The sequence below is a fragment of the Urocampus carinirostris genome, chromosome 15 (assembly GCF_059441175.1).
Source record: "Urocampus carinirostris isolate Australia breed hairy pipefish chromosome 15, RoL_Ucar_1.0, whole genome shotgun sequence".
NCBI lineage: Eukaryota > Metazoa > Chordata > Actinopteri > Syngnathiformes > Syngnathidae > Urocampus > Urocampus carinirostris.
Genome location: NC_142363.1, coordinates 15,500,369 through 15,524,583, shown reverse-complemented (window position 1 = coordinate 15,524,583; position 24,215 = coordinate 15,500,369). Strand labels below are relative to the sequence as shown.

At 39.2% G+C, this 24,215-nt stretch overlaps 1 protein-coding gene across 4 annotated transcripts in view; it reads left to right on the top strand.

The window, feature by feature from the left end:
• The window catches only part of rtn1a (reticulon 1a), a 36,992-nt gene that overhangs the window by 11,710 nt on the left and 1,067 nt on the right, over positions 1–24,215 (top strand). Inside the window, exons 2-8 of one of the 4 annotated variants that reach the window (XM_088355172.1) lie at positions 5,937–6,626; positions 9,348–10,007; positions 22,846–23,053; positions 23,139–23,277; positions 23,655–23,724; positions 23,981–24,027; positions 24,116–24,174. In XM_088355172.1, the coding sequence (XP_088211298.1) occupies positions 5,937–6,626; positions 9,348–10,007; positions 22,846–23,053; positions 23,139–23,277; positions 23,655–23,724; positions 23,981–24,027; positions 24,116–24,174 (1,873 nt within the window). Of the gene's footprint in view, positions 1–5,936; positions 6,627–9,347; positions 10,008–15,878; positions 16,035–18,608; positions 18,922–20,197; positions 21,807–22,845; positions 23,054–23,138; positions 23,278–23,654; positions 23,725–23,980; positions 24,028–24,115; positions 24,175–24,215 lie in introns of those variants that run through there. The other 3 variants (XM_088355173.1, XM_088355174.1, XM_088355175.1) reach the window with 3 other exon arrangements.

Genomic DNA, 24,215 nt, shown 5'->3' with positions numbered 1-24,215 from the left:
CCATTCTTCCTTACAAAACAGTTGAAGTCTCTTAAGGTGTAATAGTGATTGTTTGTGCACAGCCTTTTTCTTTAGACCTTTCCATAAATGCTCCTGAAGACTGAAGTCTGGACTTTGGCTTGGCCTTTAGGCTGTTAGTTTTAAACAGTTCCTTTGCAGATTTTGTTTTATATTTAGGGTGGTTGGTCCTGCTGAACAGTGAATCTGCGCCCCATTATCAGGTCTCTTGCAGACTCCCAACACATTTCTGCCAGATAAGCCTTGTATTTTGCTCCATCATCCTTCTTATCAACTCTAACTATCTTCACAGTCTCTGCTGAAAAGCAACCCCAGATCATGATGCTGCTGCCACCATGTATGACAGTGGGAAGGGTGTTTTCAGGGTCATGAGCGGTGTTACTCAAAACTCAAACGTAACGCTTTGCATTCAGCCCCAAAAAAATCTATTTGAAGTAAAAAAAAAAAAATCAACATCTTGTTCCATATGTTATTTGCGTCCCCCAGTAGCTTCAGAGGCCTTTTTATGGTATTGTTTCAGAAAGGTTTCTTCTTGCCACTCTTCCATAAAGGGGAGATTTATGCAGAGTACCACTAATGCTGCCTTATGCACACATTGTCCCACCTCAGTTGTGTATGCCTGCAGGACATCCAATGTGGTACTGGGCCTCTTGATTGCTTCTCTAATAAGTTTTCTGTTTGGGCTGAAAGTTTAGGAAAGATAGGTCGAGGTAGGTTTGCAGTGGTTTTATGCTCCCTCCATTTCGATATTATTGCTCGCACAGTGCTCTGGCAGATGTGTAAATGTTGCAAATTCTTTTATTATACCATTCCTGATTTGAACATTTCCATAACTTCATCCTGGACCTGCCTGGTTTTTCCTTTGGTCTTTATAATTATGTCTGTTTTCCAGTGTTTGCTTTCACAGACCTATACGCCTATCACAGAGCAGGTGCATTTAAAATGAGACTTAAATACGCATCGGTACACTCATTCACTGTTAGTCATTTAGCTCCACAGTGGATCATTCAGAAGTCATCAGGGAACTTTTGGAGTCCTTGGCTGAACTGGGAGAAAAGGGGGGCAATATTTTTGCAACACGTACTTTTCATTGTCAATATAAAATGGTGAAATAATTTGATTCCACTTCACTATTGTGGTTCACGTGTTGTTGATTCTTAGAACATATTTTCATTTAGCTTTAAGTTTGAAGCTTGAAATGTGGCAAAATGATAAAAAGTTCTTGGACGGGGGCAATACTTTCGCTAGGCAGTTTATGTGGGCAAAAATGTGAGAAATCATCCGTTGTCAACTCTAATCCCAAGGAATTGTGGGAAGGCTTTTTTGTTATCGCCTTGTTGGTCGCGACTAAAAATGCTCCCAGTATCTACAACTCAAAGTTTGGGCACAAGACCGATATTTTACCTTGTCACTGATGCGGCTGACTTATGCAACACCTGCTGAGCTTTTATGCTCGATGGAAAAAACCCAAAGGGGGCGGGTACTGTTTTACCCGCATTTAGGCCTGACTCAGATTAGCGTCCGTTTCGAAGCATCACACAACCAATCTCTTCTCGTGCCGGCTCCGAGTGGTTTCCAACATCTGCCGAGGAGGAGAAGGAATTTGTCAGTGATTTGAATCAGTGAGTGCTAGATTAGGAAGGCGTTGCCACAGTGATGGCCGAAGGGATCTCTACGCTGGGATTGGAATTAAGAGGATTAGGTTTTGATTTGTTTTAGTGTCATGTCAAGGGCGTTCATGCCCTTAAATTTGATTTTGGCCATAACATTAGGTACTCTCATACTTTGCATCTTTAGCTGCAGTGCCTAGCATGACTTATGGCCACACTGTACGCGCCGTGGTTTATTGTTAACGACAAAGGAGGAAAGGAAGGGCGGGGAGGCTTTTAGAGAGGAAGCAAAGGCAGGGCCATCTTGAACTGTTGCCCGCTTTGTCATTTCAGTTTTCAGCTACTGCTAACCCAAAGGCTGCAGTTTGAATTCCCCCCCTGATCCAAGCCCAGCAGCTGGAACCAGACTATTTATAGCACCACCCCTGCATGGGAAGAAGCGGGGGCTAGAGGACAGAAGGAGGAGCCATTGGTACTTGTGCATAGCGCAAATACATTTTAGTATGATCTCCAGGTGCTGGGTTGATACTTGCTATGGGGTGGATGTTATTCTGCAGAACCAGTCAAATGATGGACATGATACAGGCTGATGGATAAAGTCAATGTTGAATTCTGCTTACTTGTCACCCAAAAATAAAGAAATAATTTATTTGTTTTCATTCAAATATGTGTTGATAAAAATGCAGTCACGTAAAAGGCTAAAACCCAAAATGGTTGCAGCTCTGCGTGTTTTAGAGGTTTCCCTTTACATATTCTCCTGACTCATTAACAAGCTCTGTAGAAACCTGATTACCATACTTGTGATAGACTTGAGTTTAACAAGGAAAACCTTTAATACAGGGGCTGTTCAAAGTCAAACAGATAAAAAAGGCAAATAGAAAATTACAAGCTGAGAGCCAGACTAACCGAATGTTGAGACATTTTAAAATGACGCATATAGTTTAGTGAATCTAATTGAATCTACTGAAAAGATAACAAGTATATTACAATATGACCAGATAAATAAAACAATATTTTCTTTTGGCTTTGTCAATCTTTAATTTGTCCATGATATAAAAAGCTCTATACACTTGAACATGAAATAAAATAAGCTGGTTTTATTTTATTTTTTAGCAAAACTGAGCAAAAATAACTCCATAAAAATAATAACAAGAGCATTTTTTTTTTATCATTTACTAAACTGGAAGGAGAAGTAACATACAGTTAAAAAAAACAAAATACGCAACAGTTCCTGGTGTATGATACAATAATGACTCTCTTCAACACTCGGAGTCCAAAAAAGCCTTCACTGACGCCGTATGTGGCCCGCGAGCCTCGACTTTTACTATACGTATGTATGCGCTTTAGTAAATGCAGCGCTCAGGTGCTATAGGACAAGATTTTAAACCTATATATTATTTTTAATTACCTGAGGAAAAAAACACAAAAACAGCTATTAACACTTGTCTTGTCCAGGGAAGACAACGAAAGTCTTTGTAGACTGATGGGATGTATTAAAACTGCACTTCAGAGAACGGCCAAGATATACAGAGGAAGAGGTACGCAGAGAAAGCAAAATAGGTTAAAAAACAGAAGCCCCGCATCATCGTGTCTCCCTATTATATTTTTAAGAAAGTTTACCACACATGCATAAGACACACAAATAGACACATTTAAGATTGAATGGGAAAAGCAGGTGCTTATCTATCTGCTGGCAGTGAGTACAGGCACGAAAAATGTCACAGTTGCCCATTGCCCTCACTTGGCCCCGCCTGTTTGGCTCGTTGCCTTATTGGCTTCCCTCCTGTTTAAACTCAGTGCTCTCATTCACTCCTTGTCAGTCCGTCAACGAACCTCTGCACTTTCCAGTATCCGGTATTGATCCCGCCTTTCTCGTCCTGTCCGGTATTTGGCACCAGTCTCCAGTATCCGGTATCGATCCTGTCCGTCTCGTCCTGTCCGGTATCTTTCTCTAGTCTTCAGTATCCAATATCGATCCCATTTGTCTCGTCCGGTATCTTGCTTCAGTAGCCGGTATTGATCCCGTCCCTCCCGTCTGGTATCTTGCTCCATTAACAGGTATCGTTCCCGTCTGTTCCGTCCTGTCCGGTATCTACTCGTTTGTCCTGTATCGATCCCATCTGTCCTATCCGGTTTAGTTCTCGTCTTCCTCTCACTTCTCTGTCTCACTTCTTCCGCCCAGCGATCGCTGCATCACTGGCGTTTGTGTTCACGCGCATGACTGCCCCATTTCCGTAAAATAAAGCTTGTGTGAAAATGTTACACGTATGGATCCTCCGTCTGTTCGGGTTCTGACAGAAAAAACTATTTTTGCCCAAGTGAACATATATAACTGCAAGCTTTTTTAGCAACTAAAGGCGAAAAGGACATTCCCAATGTCTCCCCACGTGTTCTTTTCCTGGACCAGACAGAGTATTCGGACTTTGAAAAAACAGAGCTGGAGAAAAACAATGCAGTTGAGGACATTTATTACAAAGTTTTAAATGAAAGTCCAATCGATGGGAAGTGCGTCTCCCACCAAGAAAGGCATCCACAAATGTTTCGGCCCCTATCTTATCAGAAAAAGGCGTGGATTATGGAAAACGTAAATATGCCTAGGAGCTCACATTCCAAGATAAAGAAACAATCTCAATGAACAAGAGACTTTTGTTGAAACTGCTGGATTTTGAAGGTTGTATGATAAGGGTGGAAGACCATTGCTGGGAAAGTACTGATATGAAAGAATACAGAGAGTAAATACTCAAATATGTGAATTAACTTTAGTGCATTTATAACAACTAAAATAAATAATGTGTTTATCAAAGTAAAGCTGTAATGATCAAATAATACACTTAATATAGCTGGAAAACTCATGTTATGGTAACAACATACTCAGTGACCTATTTTAATAATCTAACGCAAACATAACAATAAAAACGTTTAAAGCATTTAAAGTTAGAAGACCATGAAAGCACAATGTTCCTCCCCTAAAACACTGCCTACCCCACAAAAACACACAAAGTACTACATCTTTTATTAAAAGATATGTAATTGAAAATAATAATTGCAATAATTATTTTTACTCTATTATTATTATTATTCTATTTTAAATTGTCTTTCCTGATAGAACACAAACAATACTTAAAACGCTAATTTTACAAGACAGGTCGTGTATTATTTTTTTGATTGTACTAGAGAAAATGGTAATTTATACTACAATAGGAAAAATTATCCTCGATATGGTCTCCATTTTCTAACAATGGGATAAGTATTGATTTTTTCTTTTTTTCAGTGGAAATTTTTTTTTAAATACAGTATCTCCATATCCATGTGTATTAATTTGACATATTACAACGTGTTACTTTTTTCAATCATAAAATGTTAGAAATTATGTTATACATTCTACAGGTAAATAAGGTGCCTAAAAATTTGTTATCAGGCCTAATTAAGTGTAAGCAGCTTTGAAATTATTGAAAATGTTTGAGTTGGGGAAAGAGTGCATGGGTGGTTTAGCATAATTTCAACGTTACTCAAAATGTAAAAAGCTGCCTGAAATAATGTTGTATTACTACCAGCTATAAGATTCTACAAATATTCTTATCTGCACCATTAATGAGCCCGGCCATTAACAAGTCTATCTTATGTTGGACCAGGGAGGCAAACTGAGGTCCAGGAGAGCCACAATTTGCTGTATTGGAGGAGGAAGACATGGAAAACAGGGCAGTACTTTGGTTCTCAAACAACCCGGGCTCTCTATCATTGCATTCAATAAACTGTACCTTTAATGTACCAGTCATTGCTTTCATTTGACAGTGGCCATTAAGCAATCACGTCATCTCAGGTACATTTTTATTATGTCAGGTTTTTGTGTCTGCCAAAACACACATACAGACACCAGAAAGTTACAACAAAACATTTAAATGTAAAGAATTTAATGATGACCTAAATTCCTACACTATGTTAATAATAGGTTAACTTCAGCATGGGAATTTTACCCCAGAACAAACATTTCATGTATTCCAATTATTTTTGGGTCTTGCACATCCTTGCCATCCATACCTTATAGTAGAGAAGCAGCTTTAGTGATGTGCATGATTTAGAACAGACTTTTGTTGTGGCTCTGTGGGTTCTGGTGGCTGAACAATCTTCCTTTGTCCTACACAAGAAGCCTCTGTTAGTGCGGCATGGCTGAGCTGCAAAACTGTGGCTCCGTGTTTTGAGTCTGACAAGAGTGCGATATGACATGTTAGAACTTTGTGACAAAGACTAATTTTAGATTTATTCACATATTAGTGATATTCACTCTAATTACATTCAACTTTTTTTTAGGTGACCCAATGTCAGGACTGTTCAGGAAGCCTATGAATGATGATGGTGACGTGTACACCTCCTTGCTCTCCAATCAGAGCTTTACCTCGGATCGAGAATTATCCTACCTGCCTGAGAACGGCAAGGCATCATCCCCAGGCCTGGACCACTTCTCCCCTGATGCATACAACTTCAGCTCCAGCATCAAGACCATGTCTGGCCTGTCCGAAGACAAGCCCAAGTCTCTGATTGTTATGGAAAAGACAGAATCCTACAACTACATGGACATAAGCCACGGGGAGGATGGCCAGGAACACAGCCTGGCGGGGACAGGATTAAGCGACTATGACTCACTGGGTGGTTACATGAATAAGAACCCTGGAAGAGATGAAGAAGAGGAAGAAGATGAGAATCTAGGTTCAGCCCTGGGGTCCCACGCTTTCCCCTATGTGGAGGAGCCGTCGGATGAAGAAGGATCAGACTACCGCTCCTACCGAAACCTCGGTGGCACGCCGCAGTCTGCCAGCCCCGTGAAGATCACCCTGACCGAGTCGCAAGCGTCAAAAGCTGAGCCTCAGAAGGGCCCCTCTCCTGCCGCTGGGAACGACCGTGAGAATGTGCTCAGTGTGGGGCTGCAAGGGGTCCCCACGGTGACCCTGTCGGAACCAGAGGATGAAAGCCCAGCTTCCACGCCTAACGCTTCACCTACACGTAAGCACAAGACATAACATGTAAATGTTTGATTTTGGGGGTGTTTGGGATGCCTTTCCTAGTGCGGAAATGGATTGTGAGTACAGTATGTGTAACCCCTGACAACAGATATGTTCTTTTACTTAAATGGATCACCCTATAGGAATTATACAAATATAGAAAATCTTAAGGAGAAAGGTTTTATAGCTACATTTTTTTCTGGTTACTGCTAAACAATAAACAAGTGTTCTAATATTTCTTTAAATCACTAGCAGGGATAAACAAAATATGATCTGGTTTTAGTTTTTGCTCCTTTCTACTGTTTGATGTTTTATTATAATAAATTCAAAAATATAGAAAATGCTTTCTGTTATGAAATAGGAAAACTAAAGATATAATTTAATAATTTTCAAATAATTGTTTTTAATATATTGTTGTAATATATTAGTTTCTGGTTTTAACTTTTACTTTTTAGAATTATTTTGTTCTCTTTTCAGGAGTTTATTTACTTTTCCCCAAATCAATTGTTTTTTAACAAATTTTACCCTACTTAAAAAAAAAAACACGCACACACCCCAAAATGGATAGAACAATGATTCAAAACCAAACATTCTATAAACGGGGGCGGGGGTTGCACCGTATCCCAGGTGTCTTCGGACACCTAAACTGGTTGACAATTTTTTGTTTCTGTTGAAAACAAATAATAAGTGTTCTAATGGTTTTGTAGATATGATCCTCTTTGAGTTTTTGTTCCACTCCTTTAATATATTTTTATTATATTTAAAAATAATGAACCTTTCATGCTATAAAATAGAAAAGTAATTATACAAGTTCATATTTTTCACAAATTGATGTAAGAGAAATTTTTAATTCTTAAAGCGACGTTGTGCATAATTTGGCGCTTCAATTGTTAAAAAAATGAATTCTGGGGGGGAAATAATAAACAAAAACACATTAACTATGATAATAAAGGTATATTTTATAAAATACTCCTAGGTCAAGAAATGATCATTTATTTTACTGAACATGAGCCTCACCTTAAGGCAGGGGTGTCCAAACTTTTCAGAAAGCGGGCCAGATTAGGTAAGCTGAAAATGCATGAGGGCCGACTATTCAGCCTGGCATTATTTAACAGTCTTAAATAAATTCACCCTCTGTGAAGCTTTGCAATTATTGGCGATCAGCGTTGCCGCCCGGTAGCTAGCCTTTGTAGTATTTTCATTTGACTCGCAGGATCTCGTGAAAAAGCGCTGCTGTGCCGTTAAAACAGATTCCGGTTGCTTCGCCTTTTCACGGCATTTGTTTACAGTTAGCTTTTTGTAGTCAGCATTTTTGGTCTGGCCTTGCGTCCTGATAACATATTTTTTGTAAACAGCCGCAGTCTCTTGGCAAACTAGGCAGAGGCGGTTGTTTTGGATTTTGTTAAAAAAAATACTCCAATTTACACTTGTGCTGGAAGCGGCAGCCCTCCCAGTCAACTTTCTTTTTTTATTTTTCGTTGCCATGTTGGAACTGGGATGGGCTAAAATTCTCACAGAAACTCAAGGGCAAAGTGGAAAGGGCTACTGCCATCATCTCGGGAAATGGTGATTTTTTTTCGGGGGTACAAATTTACTTTATACTGCGGTCAACATTACTGGTGGGTCACATATCATTAATCTTATGACAGAGGCTGCGGGCCGGTAAAAATTTGATCACGGGCCGTTAATGGCCCCCGGACCAGACTTTGGACATGACTGCCTTATAGGAACTGATATAATTGTACGCCATCTTGCTGCTACGGGTAGCCAAAAACCAAAAAAGGCTGGGAAGTAAAATGGTGCGTTTGTGTCACTTTGATTCTCCAAAATTTGGTTTCTTCTTAGTGCTTTTTGGCACTCACTTTTGGTTGCACTACACAGTACATACATACAGCAATGTCTATTAGTCACATAATACACACTTTCCCTTAAAATGAAGCTGATTACCTAATAATTTATACAGTCGATTTTTTTGTTTTCAGGGATCAGAATGGAGATTTTCATTTTCAGCTGAAATAGCCAGGGTCCAGGAATAAAGCAGGGCGGAGACCCCCCCCCCCCCCCCCCCAAGCTCCTAGGTTTTAGCCAATTTACTTGTCCAAAACCATGCTTATATTTATCATTTAAGTAACATTTTTAGAAGATTAAAATAATTTGCCCACATAACTGATTTTTTTGTAAATACTGCAAGATAAGTTCAAATGCAGTTCAGTCCCTGCAGCTTGAGCAACAATTCGGCCAATTTTTCTAACGGCCGCCAGGGTGCGCCAGAGCAATAAAGGAAAGAGTGAGACAGTCGGATTTTGAATTTGTTTGCTACGCAAGAGAAAAAGTGAAAAAGTCGGAATGCCTTTGGGGTTCAAAAACAGCGGAAATCCGCGGATCCGCGGAAAATTCTGATCCCTGTGTTTTGTTTTTTTGTTGTTTTATTTTACTTTTTTTCTAATTGGTTTTCAAAATAGTTTGTCTGAAGAATCTCTCTTTTTTTAATATTTTTTCTCTGAAAAAAAATCAAAATGGGAAAATATGCAATGATTCAAAAACAAAGAATGATTTACTAGTTGGGACTGGGGGAATTGCAGGCTATCCAAGCTATCTCTGAGCACATTAATTGGTTGCCAGGCAATGCAATAATCCATTAAACAGAACCCATCTCCCTAATATTACTAGTTTCAAAAATGTTTTTAGCAGTGTTAATAGTTGTGTGCTTATGTTTCTGCAGAAAAGGATTTCCCTTCCCATGATACTTTCAAGGCCGATACAATGAAGTCTGCGATGACAAATTATAGTGCGGGTCCACAAGTTGGCGGCAGGGACCAAGACGGCAGCAGTGCAGAATCTGGAGATTCAGAGATTGAGCTTGTGTCTGAGGAGCCCCCCAGGGCTAGTAGCAACCCGTTTTCCGAACCCCCTAAAAGTAAGTGCCCCTTAGACCAATCCAGCAACCCCTTCGACAGACCCCCTGTTGTTTCCAAGCCTGGTGTTGGCCTGGCTAGCAACCACACCCCACCTGCAGCTTATAGCATTTTGCGTGAGGAGAGAGAGGCAGAGCTTGACAGCGATCTCTTTATTGAGTCGGCGTCAGAAGAAAGTCCGAAAAGAGAGCAAGGCGTTGGAGGCCCCAGTGTGAGATCCGGCCCTCCCTCGCCCCTGGTTACAAGTGTTGCCGCCACTCGCAGCGCACCTCAGGTCGTGTTAGCTGAGCCCTTGGTAAAACCCGAAGAGGAGCGCCTGAACAGGCCCAAGCCTCCGACTGCTACAGTTCCCCCAGAGGTGCGTTCAGACAGATTCAGCATGGAGGACAAGAAGACCAACGAAGGCCAAGTGGATCTCGGGAAATCGGTTGCTTCCTTGCTCTTGGGAGGTTTGAACAAAGACAAAGGTATGTATGAGGATCCGCTTTTACTTTTTATTTTAACTCTGTTGGAGCTACCCAGGGTTCCTGCGCATTCTGGAAAAGTCTTAAAAGGCATTGATTTGAATCAGTGAGTGCTAGGCAAGGAATTCATTTTTCTAAGAAAATAAGGACTTAACTGGCATTAAAATGTCTTAAATCAGATTCTCATAAGTCTAAAAAATATGAACATGTGAATAACATTTCATTTTGTTTGAACTAAAAAGATTTAGTAAAATTTATCAATTTTAGTTTTTATTAATTTACCAATTTTCTTCTGTTGAAACATCCCGTGACCACAGTAATGAAACTATCAAAATGGTGATGTGGTTTCAGTCGGACCTTTCAGGGCAGACAAATCCCTTAGGTCTACCCACAATACACATAACAACTTTGGGCCGAGACGTTTACTTTGCACCATGAAAAAGTGTACATTTAATGAGAAGTGGCTGTCCGACACTGTTTTTAATATCACTAAGAGCTCTGCCAGGTAATGTGTATGTGCAAGAAATATATACATTTTTGCTTTAATTGTGTTTTTGTCGACTCGGTTTTACATTTGATTTCAAAATGAATTAAAAAAAGTCTTTAAGAGTTTTGAATTTAACTTTCTTAAAGCCGTAGGAACCCTGCAACCAAACGTGGCAGAAGTAGCTCAGGGGGTGAAGCGCTCGTCACGGGAACATGAGGTTTCAGGTTTGATTCCCAGCTCCTCTATATGTTGAAGTGTCCTTGGGCAAGACACTGAATCCCTAATGCCCCTGATGAGCTGGTAGTTGCCTTGCATGGCTGACGCTGCTATTGGTTAGTTAGTGTGTGTTAAAGGGAAAGTGTAAAGCGCTTTGGGATGTCTTTAGTGACTTGAAAAGCCCTATATGAATGCAAACCCTACCTTAGAATAAAAATTGTTTTGTTTCAAATTCGAGATAGCTTTTCCATTGGTGCACAGAACAAACTGTACAGAACAAAATCGACATAGTGCACGAACAAAAGGTTGATCAATTATTGGGCAATCGGCATAGCTGATTATCAGCATTGGTAATTCGGAATTTGACGGATATCCGTATCAGTATTTTTATTCTGTCAACAGGCCGATTAAATATATTTAAAGCTGACTTATTTAGGCTTATATGTAGCCGAGCCGCTTCCTCTCTTTTGCCTTTGGTCTGGGATGCTAGCCAGTCATGTTGGTTGTAAACACATATGTATTTATTAGCGATAAAAATAAATAAATCTAGGAGCTATTTAAGTTTTTATGTACCTTTATTCGAGTTCCTGCTAAGCCTAGTTCTATTTCATGCATTGTTAGTTTTCAGTTTAAGTGAAAGATTAGTCTTGTTCGTTGTGTTGAAATTTTCATGTATTTTCTGTAAAACGTTGCAGGCAGCTATCAAAGTTTTTATTTAAATTAATAATAAATATTGTTTCTTTGCTTTTTGCACTATTTTAAGCCTTTACAGAAAATAATATTGGCCCCAAATATTGGTTAGCGACCTCCTCTTAATACTGATGATCGGTATTGGCTCTGAAAACCCCTTATCAGACGATTCTTAGCAGGAACTCACAATAAATTACACAACACTTGTTTCTTTAGTTTTGCCGGTAGAGGCTAGAGTTGCTTAACTCTGAATTGTCAATCATATAGATAGGACGCTGACTCCCATCGCATGTTGGATACATGAAAATCCATATCGTACATATTCATCCGACCTCTTTCTTTGCGTTTATTCAGATTTTATTTTAAAATAAAATTTGTTAATTTGTTTAATTTGTTATTTTAAATATAATTGTGCACTGTCATTTGCTATTTTGACTATTGCGAACTGTTTACATCATTCTCACTATCAGCCAATCATGTTGCTGTTCTTTGATATCTACATACTTTAGGGTAGATCTCCTTTTGTACCCTAGGAGATATATCAACCTGTTCTAAAAGCCATCCCCAGAAACCTTTCTTTTTATTATTTCTTATCCGAGGTATCGCCTGCTCTCCTTGCCAGTTCAAAATCTAGTGACGTCTTCTCTCCTTATTTTGAGTGACTACTAAACTACTCATCGTTGCTCAGCATGGTTAGTGTGGATAGAAAATGAAGAAAATAATTACACGACGTACTACGATGACATTCCCATGTTATATCACTCTTGAGTGCGCTAAATTCCGCGCAGCATTAAATGGCCATGCAACGTCACCCGTAAAATTGACTCACCGAACCTTTAGGGTTCGTGCAGACCCAGGTTAAGAACCACTGCTCTACAGGTTGTTGTTCAAATATGCTACAATAATGTTTGATTCAATTGAATACAAACACCTGTTTACACCTATACACATACAGTGTGTTTGTGTCATGGCCCAGAAGTCACTCCGGCCTTTTGTAAGGCGGTTGTGAGCAAACTTTTTGAGTCACGGGACACTATGTGGTAAAAAAAATTGGCTCAGGAGCCAGGCAAGGAGGAAATAAATAATTAAATGATCTTCCTTATCCACCAATATCTCAGCAATACAAAAGATAAAGATATAGGCTTATCCAACATTTCTTAGTCAATGTTATTAAAAAAATACATTTCCAATTTTGAGGTATTTGTTTTTCAAACTGTTTTCAATGTAAGCGTTCAATTGATGCAAAAAGAATGACAAAAATGGAGATAAGTCTTAGTAGAAGCAGCAACAATATACAATAATGAATAAAAATGCAAAAATCTACATGTATGTTATATTTCATTTTTCTACAATTAGACCATTTCATATAGTTTTGAAACACTCATAGATAAAGCAAAATTATATATAATGCACCTTTTTAGGCACTAAATTTTATAATATGCATTAACCTTAGTTTAGAGCTCTAAAACCTTTGCAACCGTGTATTTTACTTTGGCCCATTTTTAGACATTGTGAAAAAGTTGTAAATGTTTGACTTTATCCAAAAGTCAATCACTAATTGTTCACACTTGCGTGTGATATTCACGCGTAGATTTGGATCCCAGGTAGCATTTACACATGTTTATTTTGGGTTCCAATTCAAATACACCCCGTAAAATTGCATAGATTTATGTTGGGAATTTCCTTGGCTAGCCAATGTGTCAACTGTCATTTGAATCGGTCACTTCTATATAATGGTTTTTGAAGACAATGTAGGCCATATCGGGGTTTTTTTAACAATAAATCCTTCATACATTATCACAGGTTAAGGACCGTGAAAAAGAGGTTGCAATTGGTCAAGAGTGGTGTCAATTGAAAGGTCAAAGGCTAACGGCCAGATTGAAAATCATCTGACGAGTCTGTTTACTTGTAAAAGGAAATTATGGTGCAAAACAAACTGATAACAAGGGTTGTCTATCGATTCAGAAATGCTTTTGTGCGATTTCTTTTTTGTATTTGTAGGCATTAACATGTGTTTTGGAGTAAACATTTTACACGGTTGGATTCACTAGACTCTCGTAACCAGACCATGTTTGTAAAGAATCGTTTGATCAGCTTGATACGTGAGCATGCTATTGGGGAACTATGGTGTGTTGGTTGGATCCCTTAACCACAAGGGTCATAGGGGCACCATTTTTCCTGTGGTGTTTCATGGGCAAGTACAGCCTCGTGGCGCCCATCCCTCTCCAGGCCAGCATTGCTGGCTTTATAGTTTTCGGGTATCTTTTACAGATTGATCGTGATGTTTATGCCATGAGTAAATTTGCAATGGTCATCATAACTTGAATCTCAACAATCTGACTGCCCGACGGAAAGCTAGAGGGTTAATTAACTCAGAATTATTTTTGTTTTTGCATGACATTTTTTTAAAAATATTTTGATACAGGAAAATTAAGTTATATATGTATATATGTATATATATATATATATATATATATATATATATATATATATATATATACAGGGTTGGGTAGGGTTACTTTAACTTGATTACTTTCAATCACTTTTGGATGACTCCAATACCAAATATGCTAATAAAAGACAAAAGAAACTAAATATGAATAAAATTATGACTCACAACACGTGGTAAGCTTTCTCTCCTGGCTTTGATCTCTTTGATCTCCGGCAAAACTAACATAAAATGCGACAGAAACAAAATGAAAATAAATCCAAACAGCTTGCCAACATCATTTTTGCCGTTCCATGTATTCCGTTACTCCCCAAGCCTGCACAAAATTTAGTAATTTTATTTATATTTAGTTTCTTTTGTCTTTTATTAGCATATTTGGAATGGGAGTAATCCAAAAGTAATTGAAAGTAATCTTGTTAAAGTAACCCAACCCAACCCTGTGTATATATATATATATATATATATATATATATATATTTAAAAGCAAGGATAGAGAAATGCACACATTAATGCTTCATGAATAACATTATTTTTATATGCTTGGGAACAAGAGTGGCAACAAATCAACAATTAAAAAAACGGGCCGTATGTGGCCGGCGGGCCATCGTTTGCCCACCCCCTGTTCCAGCGCAACCAATGGCTACCAGCTTGATCTTTTTTTCTTTATAATTTTTTGAACAAACTCTAGCAAACAACATTGTTGATTCAAAACAAGATAATGGGCAAAAAAATATATACATTTTACAAATAATTGGAGCACAATTTTCTGTCATGTGTCTTGGGCAAGTACAGCCTGGTGGTGCCCCGTCCTTCTCCAAATGTTTCAACCAGTTAGTAAAATACAGTATAGACAATTGTATTCACTTCATTTGACTAAAATTTAGTGTTGATTTTGGTTTGTAACGGCCTATGCTCGAACGCCATAAAATGATATGCAATGATATATCATTGAATTTTCCAAACAAGCCCTTCACAGTCAGTTTATAAATATGTGTTGTGGAGCAGAAACACGTTTGATTTATTATGAATCTGTGCTGAGTAGTACACACCTAAAATTGGTTAATTAAACGCACCACCATAGGTACCTAATCTAAATTGCAACCAAATTGTCATAAGTAGTAATTGGTAAAGTTATGGGTTTTGAAGCGGTGCCATTCATTTTGTATGTTCTCATAACTAAGCAGTTGCTGCCTATAGTGAAGTGTACTTAATTCAGTTCTTCTAAATAAACACTTGCTCATTCTGCTGCATGTATTTCTCTCTTGTTGTTTCATGGACGAGGCCACAAACAAAACAGGTTGGTTTAGAGGAGTACTCTTACCCAGCTTCCCCAGTTTTCTGTGCCAAGCATACGTGCGGTCCACTTTGGGAGTCTGCTTCCCCCTAGCGGTGGGTAGGAAAAAGAAAAAAATTAGTTAAAGTAATATCGACTGCAAAAAATATCACTTAAAAATGCTGTTAGTCAAAACCAATAATGTGGCTGTTTGACTCAATCAAATGTAACGATGAATGTCTGACATTTTGCATCAGATGGCATCCGGACGACTGTTGTTTTGACTAGTTTAAATCCTTGGATTAAGACAAGCACGGCATTCAGTTGGATAGTTCATTGAGTTCAAGATGCACTTTTACTGTTAAATGCGTATTTCGCCTGTTGCCGCTCATCCTCCACTCACCCTTTGTTTACATAATCTAGCGATCTCAAAAGTGGGGCAGCCTTTTGAGGTGCCTTACGCTTGCACTGATGGCTAATGAAATGTTTTTCTTTTTGTTATTTTGTGATTGTGGGTAGATCACTTGCAGGTTGAGTGGACTTTAACACATTAATGTTTTACAATATAGTTCATTTGATTATGCTTTGCTTGAGAAGGTTCTGGAAATACAGGACAAAAAAAAACAACCAGGTCACATGTCTATTTTTGCACCGCTAGAGGACGCAGTGCAACGTCAGAGGCTGGTGCCTCATCCCTAGTTGTCATAGCAACCCTGATGGGGGTAGCACGTTCTGTCTGGATGAGAGAATGTGTTTTTTCCTGCTTGTTAGTGGGTGTCGGCAACATGGAGGCTGCAGTGAACAGAAGGTGTGAGGTGTGGCTGCCTGCAGAGGCGGGGATGGGGGTGCATTCGGCGTGTTTTTCTCTCGACACGCTGACGTCATTGGTGACAGCGCAGTTTCACTTGCATTCAGGTACTCTGTATTTGTGTTACCTCTTTTTGTGGTTAGACTTAGTCTAAGGGACAAAGTCGGGAACACAGACACCCCCTCGAGGCAATAAACAAGCTCTACTGCCCCTTAACTTGAATGCACAATTCATGTATCTTCATATGCATTATTTAAGTAGAAGCACTCAGTGAGTCATGGTTGGAAAATGGATGAATAGTTTAGCGCAAGACGAAACATTATCAGCACAATTGGTCTGCAATTCTCAGCACAATCAGTTATGTACAAACAATAAAGACTGCAAGTGTTTTTTTTCGTTTAGGGGAAACAAAACTTAAGCTCTACATGATTAGGTAGTTAAGCAGTATACTTAAAAAGTGTGTATGGATCCAGATTAGCGCTAAAAATGTAATACTATTTTAGTGATTAATTGGATATAATACAATTACCTATAAAACAACATTATTAAAGAGTAAAAATGGGAAAAGCATCAATTCATGGTCATTTAGTTGCCAGTTTGGTCCATAACATGTCAGAACATTGGAAAACAGGAATCACAATTATAAAAAATACTATTGATACCCCAAATGTTTTGTTGATACAAACATTAAAAATTATGTTCTCACAACTTAATCAATGGGTTAAATGAAACCCCCTCATGAAAAATGATCAATATTGTAATTTTTTTTGAAAATAATGTGGTTTACAAGACCCATAGATTTCTCCTTTACATTAAACGCAAAAATAATATATCAAAGGAGGAACGTAAATATCAACAAGAATATACTGTTAGGAAGTTGAAATTTTGAATATTTTGAGAAAGTTTAATGCAAGTCGTGTTATTCTAAACCAGTGATGACAACCTCAGTTACGGGGCTGAAACCAGATTTTCTGTTCTCAGGCGGCCAGATCAGTAAAAGAACAAAAACTCCAAATTTTTACTCAGTATTTCAGTAGTAAGCTTCATTATTCTGCCAACATGAGTAAACTATCCTCATATTATAACAACATATGAGACATTGTCTTTTCTCAACACAACACTTGTATTCACAAACAATGGGGGAAAAATATTTTCATGTTCAGCATTGAATGTGCTTACTGGTTTAATTTAACAGTTGAGTGAATGCAGTTTTACACCTGAACCAACTCACCACACTATAAAAACTCAACACTGCCCTCTAGCAAGCAGAGAGTGCATTTGGGTTGCATCTACAGTAATCCCTCGGTTATCGCGGTTAATGGGGACCAAAACCACCCGCAAAAAGTGAAAATCCGCGAAGTAGCGACACCCCTTCAAAAATGCTTTTTTTTTTATTACTATTATTTTTTTAGACCCGCAAAGCTCTGAACCCGCGAACGTTGAACCGCAAAGTAGCGAGGTCCCACTGTATTTACAAAAATCACAACTTTAAATAAGAAACAGGGTTTGTACACCTTTCCCATGGTGTAATTCAAGCACTTTTTAAGGACTTTTGATGTGAACAATGTATTTTGCAGAGCCCCAAATATATCTGTGATTTACAATAAAATGATTTTTAATCTTTTGAGTGCATTTATCAAGACATTATTTTTAGATCTTGAGTCATGGATATATTTGTGGATCTGAACAATGTGTATGGAAATATTTTTGAGACAAATATAAACCCGTATAGGTGTAAAAAGGATAATAATAACAAGTAATTTGCTGCTTACATTTTCAGTTGCAGGAAGTTCTTACCAGTACAATTTACCACTGGGAAACACTACCTTCATTTTTTGCATGGTCTACAAAAAATGTCCATAATTGATACGTAATCCCTACACTAATAAACATTTCATAGTGCTCACTTTAAGTGTAGCATGCATCTGTCCTCTTGGGCGCGACTCATAGGGGGCGATGTCGCTTTAAAGGACAATGCTATCCAATCTAATACCAGCTGCCGTTAATCAAGAGGGAAGAATAAATGCAATAACAAAGCAAAGCCACAATGGAGCATTGTCGGTGTCATTTTTAAGCTGACTTTTGGAGTGACATGGCAACAGTTTAAAGTATATTACTCAAAATTGAAGCAATTTTCAATTTTTGAAAAAAAAGAACATTAAAATTGAAGCCTTTTAAAGGATTTGAAGCACCTATACAAACCCTGTAGGAAGGACCAATAGACTCTTCTTTTTTTAAGATATTTAAACATTTATAAGGGGCCAAAATAAATCATCCAACAGGTCGGATCCGGACCTCAGTATATGACATGCCTGGTCTGAACGATTAAATAAAATATAAAAAGTAGGCATTTAATTTGAATGTTTCCTTCAAACAATTATTAAAACGGAATTTAGTAGACTCAACATCTTTTTTTGTAGAATAATTTAAGAAAATAATCCACACGATACACATAATAGTATAAAAAGTAAGCGATAAGGTTACTAGGTCTACTTCCTTTGCCTCCTGCTTTAGGTTTTTGTTGAGATAAATGGTACTACAACCCCTATCAAGGCAAAAGCCTCCTTCACCATATCATCCTTTTGCTATTTACTGTCGCCCTGCTAGCCCGCTGCGGCTGCGACTGTGCTGTTTACAATTGGCAGCCTCCACCTCCCTCCCTCCTCCCGCTTCCCAAGCCAAAACGCATTTGACGATCCACAGCATCAGTGCGAGCTCTGCCAGCCAGCAGCATCTCGGAAACCTCTCCATCCGTCCCAGCTCCCTCCCTCCCATGCGCCCTCCTTCGCTGTGCCACGCGCCTGCATCCTTTCTCCGACCATTCATGCCTTTCCTGCGATGAGCGCCTGAGCACGAGCAGCAGAAGAGGCGCACAAAGGGAGATTTTTCTTTAAGGCGAAAAAGCCAGAAAACAAGGGATAAACATAATCACCAGCATGCAGGCCTCTGCAGACGTGACGAAGAAGGAGAGCTGGAGCGGATGGAAGGGCCAGGGTACCTTTTTGTTTTATTTTGCCAGTGTGTGTGTGTGTGTGTGCGCGCATTATAACCCGTCTATTGTGCATGTAATAAAATATCGTATATGACTTAAAATGCATGTTCTTGAATATGGCTGTGCTTCACATTTGTTTATTACTGAATTGTTGAGGGGCTGAATAGCGTCACTAACATTGCTTTTGCAGACACACCCTGATGATACAGTCAATTGTATAGCATGTGGGGGGGAACAAAATAGAGAGGCAGAGCTTAGTGGGGGTTGTAAGAATAACTTATAGACCTTGAGGATGTGCATGCAAAAATATTTAACATTTAAAATGGGGCTATGGTTTTACATGCTGCACATTTTTTTTTCTGTATGCAAGAGCACTGACAGACTGTCGCTATAGTTACCAGGGCACACCCATTCTTGTTACATCAACGCTAGCCGCTCTACCGTGATGGTAGCTCGTCAAGAGCGTTCTAAGCTGGTAGGGCATCCAGTCTTTCTACGTCTGTCTGCATCCGTTCTGAGGAAGGTAGTAGGGCATCCTGTCTTTCTCCGGCTGTCTGCATCCAGCAGAGGGTGCTTAAGGAAAGAAAATGGCGCCTAACCTTGTGGCCTCTGACTTGTAATGTGTCCAATCTCAGAATACTAGTTTGTCATTAGCCCTGTAGCTGCATGAGCAATGTGATTATATAACAACATTGACGTGCATGTGTAGTGTTAGCTGCTAAGATACAGCCATTAGCAAAATGGTTTTCGCATTTCATATCTTGACTACTGCCACAATAGATCTTTAGTAGCCCAATTGTGACGATTGAGCAGATAAAGGCTCAGGGTGGTATGGCTTTGAACTAGAAATAAGCTATAACTGACTCACAATTTGTGACGCCAGACTTATTCATAAGAACAAATCTTAATAATGAAGGAAAAAGAAAATGGATATAAATTACAACTAAATGTAAAAATTCTGACAATATTGCTTGGTGTTACAAATTACCTGTCTATGTTAAAAAAAACTTATATTTTATCAAGATCCACTGTTTTGACAAATGCTCTGTTCAATCAGTTCTATTAACCCGCAGGAACATTAGACAGAAATCTTACTGTGTCTAATTTCATTGCAGTTCCTCATTGGCTGAGGTAACAACAATTCATGGCTCACTTATTGTCTTAGTATGGGGATGTACATTTGCACGCCGATTCATGATTGGTCAATCAATGAGCAACAGTAATCTTTAGATTACATCAAATGGCAGTTTAAGATGAGCTGCCAAAACTTTGAGGTTGTACGTTTTTTATATTTAGAACAACAGCACATTATTTTCCTCAGATTTTACTTTGCCACTCTGACTTTGCCTTGGTTTGTCTTATAATGTTTAGATTTAGCTTTTTGGCATATTCTATCTGCAAGTTGCTGTTTGTTATTGAATCATTCCCCCCCAAAAATTGGCACTCTGAGATGAATAGAAACTGTTACTATAAATTCACACAATGCTGCTTTTAGATTCAAATAATGCCCCATACACTATTTTGTGCAAATTGCAACTCAAAACACTTTAAAGATTTTTGTATTTTACAGCATCAGTTGTAAACTAAGAAAATTTGCTACTTCTGTGGAATATTATGCATTGCTTAAAAAGGCATGCTGCAACTGGCTGGCAACCAGTTCAGGGTGTCCCCTACCCCACTGCCCGAAGATACCTGGGATGGGCTCCAGCACCCCTGAGACCCTAGTGAGGAGTGTGCAGATATTGGATGGATAGATAAATTGGCATGGTTATATATTCTTCTTTGAGTATGTATTAATTCATACTATTTCAACACATCTAAAATTAGTCAAATGTTTCAGTTGGCAACATGCCTGCCTTTTCAAGTTTCAAGTTTAAAGATCTTGACATTAGATGTCTAATTGCGTGGTTAGACAGTTGAAGTGATGACTTGTTTGAGGTCACAAGCATATCTGGTGATTTAATCAGGTCAGGCTAAACTAGTTTCACGACAGGAAAAAGGAGGAAGGGGGGAGCGATTAATTTTCTTTAAGGGTGATCAGAATTTGCGTTGGATTTCTTTTGCAAATTTAAGAGGACATAAGCAGCCCTTTAATATCTGCCGATAAAATAGTTTTTTCCCTCTTGGTCCGGCCGCTCGGCCAAATTCTTTAACTCAATCCGGCCCATGACTCAAAAATCACCCCTAAGCAAAGAAGTACTGACACAGTGACATTAAATTACTGACAGAATGATAAAATATTAAGATCAAACTAAATCTGACAACGACTTTATTCTCTTCCTCCATTGACATAAGCAAGTGCAGTCACCCGCGGCTTACCGCACCTTTGATAACTTGCTTTTTGTCCCTCTGTTATCCATGGTAAAAGGGAGTGGCAGTCATCTATAAGGGGTGTGCACACACTCGTCTCTATGCGCGCTCCCAGATTTGGACCGAATGAATATCACCCGGTTCCCAGAGGAACGCTCTTTCCCCTCCTTTCCTGCATCTCTCGGCGATAAAACGGAGTAAGGGCTGTTGTTATGGTAACTGCATCGGGCAGGTGCTACGAGGCCATTGTGATGAAGCGGCAGAAAATGGCCACTCAGTGTGCACGTCCACAGAAGACATGCAATTCAAATGTTAACACTTTAAATAGTATTTACAGTTTTCCTAATAAATTGTGTGCATGACTTGATGCCAACCAGACGCACGTGATGTACCCCCCAGCCTCCTTTAAAGTCTCGTCACACATTAGACAGCTGCTGATTGGCTAGTGAGTAGTAGTCACTCCTTTTCTGCGCAGAGTGTGAGTGGTGGTCAGGGGCAAGCCTGTCCTCTCCATGCTCTCCTTTTGTCTGTGAATAAAGCAGCTGCCTCTTTCCCTGTTCAGCCATGGGATCTGCAGGTCAGTATTCGCTTCGACTGCCTTAAGCTAATACTTTCACATATCCAGTATGGCTGTGTGGCACTAACTCCGCCAAAAGCAGCAAAGCTTCTTTGGCTTGTGTGTCTTTGTGTGTGTACTTAATGTAGGAGATACACACCTGTTTGAGAGTGTAAGTCTCCCAGCATCTGTATAGTCACAGTTGTTTTCACAGGGAGTTATGATAGAGCAAGTTCCCAAATCCTAATGACATTTTTGATGATAGTTGATTGGTCGTTGCCTATTGAAGTGAGACCGTAAGATGTTGCTTTAGAACATGAGGAGGCAGTGTCCATCCAAACAGTTACAAAGATTCCAAAGATGTTTAAATTATAGACCTCTTTTAAGGGCGACACAGTTGCCTATTCACAGGAGAGAAAAATGGCTGTCATCACGATGCCATTCACAGCTCTACAGCTAAAATTAGAGCAGGAGAAAAAGCAGTTGGACTCCTCAGGGAGGAGGCGAAAGGCACCATAGGGATCATTCTCAGGAGCGATTCTACTATTCTAAGCATTTGCCCGTGCTAAGACTCAGTCAGCTTTTAACGTATGTAAATGTCAATGGATCAGCAGTGATGAAATTAAGTCATAAAAGGCAGCTGTTACCATGGGAACAAGTTTATGTTTCCAGGTCATTGGCAAGGAGGAGGCACCTTGACCAAAAGTGAAACTTGCCCTAATTTTTAAGTGAGAAAAGCATAGTGAGTGTACCAACTCTGACTCGCCGCCATCCTAGATCACAGCTTATCAGTGCAGCCATGTCACATCGAACCGTTATCTTTGGAACGTCCGATTGCACCCCTTTTTTGTCAATCATTAATTCTTCTCTATTTGGACCAGGAGTACGTTTCTGCCTCTATGAGAGCAAACCAGGTGTTTAGTGGTGATAAATGTACTGAGAGCAATGCAGGTGGACATATATTTTGCAACAATGCACCTGTCACTGTGATAAAATAGTTGGAGAAAGAGAGGTTACGGCATTTTCGGAAGCTAACCCTGCATGTTTATTGTTCTCAAAGCTATTGACCTGCTCTACTGGAGGAATGTGAAGCAGTCGGGGGCCGTGTTCAGCAGCGTGCTTCTACTCCTCTTCTCCTTGACCCAGTTTAGCGTGGTCAGCGTAGGAGCATACTTAGCCCTGGCCGCCCTTTCCGCCACCATCAGCTTCCGTATCTACAAATCGGTGCTCCAGGCAGTGCAGAAAACTGATGAGGGCCACCCATTTAAGTAAGTCAACCACAACCACACAATATATTGTCATTCATAGAGCGCATGATGATACACTCCATTTTGTTTTCTTGTATCTGTACAGGGGCTATCTGGAGATGGAAATCGCTCTATCCCAGGACCAAATTAGTAAATATGCGGACAAAATACTTCTCTACACCAACACCTGCATGAAGGAACTGCGCAGGCTCTTCCTGGTTCAAGATCTGATTGACTCTTTAAAGGTTTGTAAATAACATGTTTCTACCAAGCAGAGTGTCTGCCTTCGTACATGATTGTTAAGGATTCGAAATGTATGTGTCACTAATGTTATAATTTTTGGCATCCTACCATTAAGATCCCAATTACTTTGGTGCTTTACTTACACTTCATCACAAAGGCCTCAATATAACTTGCCTGATTCTGTAGCTGGTTATCCTATGACCCACTTCTATGATCTCACATATTTACCATTGTCCCATTCCTCAATGTTCCGTGACGAGCAGACCATGTTTGGTAAAAAATGGAAACATCACCAAGAAAGATCTTTCTCACGGATATGTTTAAAATCTTGATCGTTTCTAAGTTTTTAATCTGTTTTAAAACCTATATTTCTGTTTAGTTTGCTGTGCTGATGTGGCTTCTGACCTACGTGGGCGCTCTCTTTAACGGCCTGACACTGCTCATTCTAGGTGAGGTCACCCTGACTCACACTCTCACTCTGTGTTGGATTTAGCGACTTTTTTTCTTTAGACTACACATCGGCAGCAACACATGTGGGTGTTCTCTATAATCCTATACTGTTTATGTAATTATAAATGAGGGAGGATGTCTTTAATCAGTGTGTTAGAAGCAAACATTAAACTAAATGTAGTATAGGTATTTATGCATTCCAATTAAGACATTGAGTTGGACTATTTTATAATCGTTAACTATCTGTGCCTGCAGCTGTGGTTTCCATGTTCACTATGCCTGTGGTGTATGAAAAGCATCAGGTAAATAAACTAGCACATATCCATTCATGAGTCTATGAAACAAAAATATTAATTTTGACCTTGTTTGTCATTTTTCTCTTGTTTGTAGGCGCAGATAGATCAGTATGTGGGACTAATACGGACACATGTCAACTCTGTGGTGGCAAAGTAAGTGAAATTTATTTAGTTCTCAAACCAAGTACAGATTA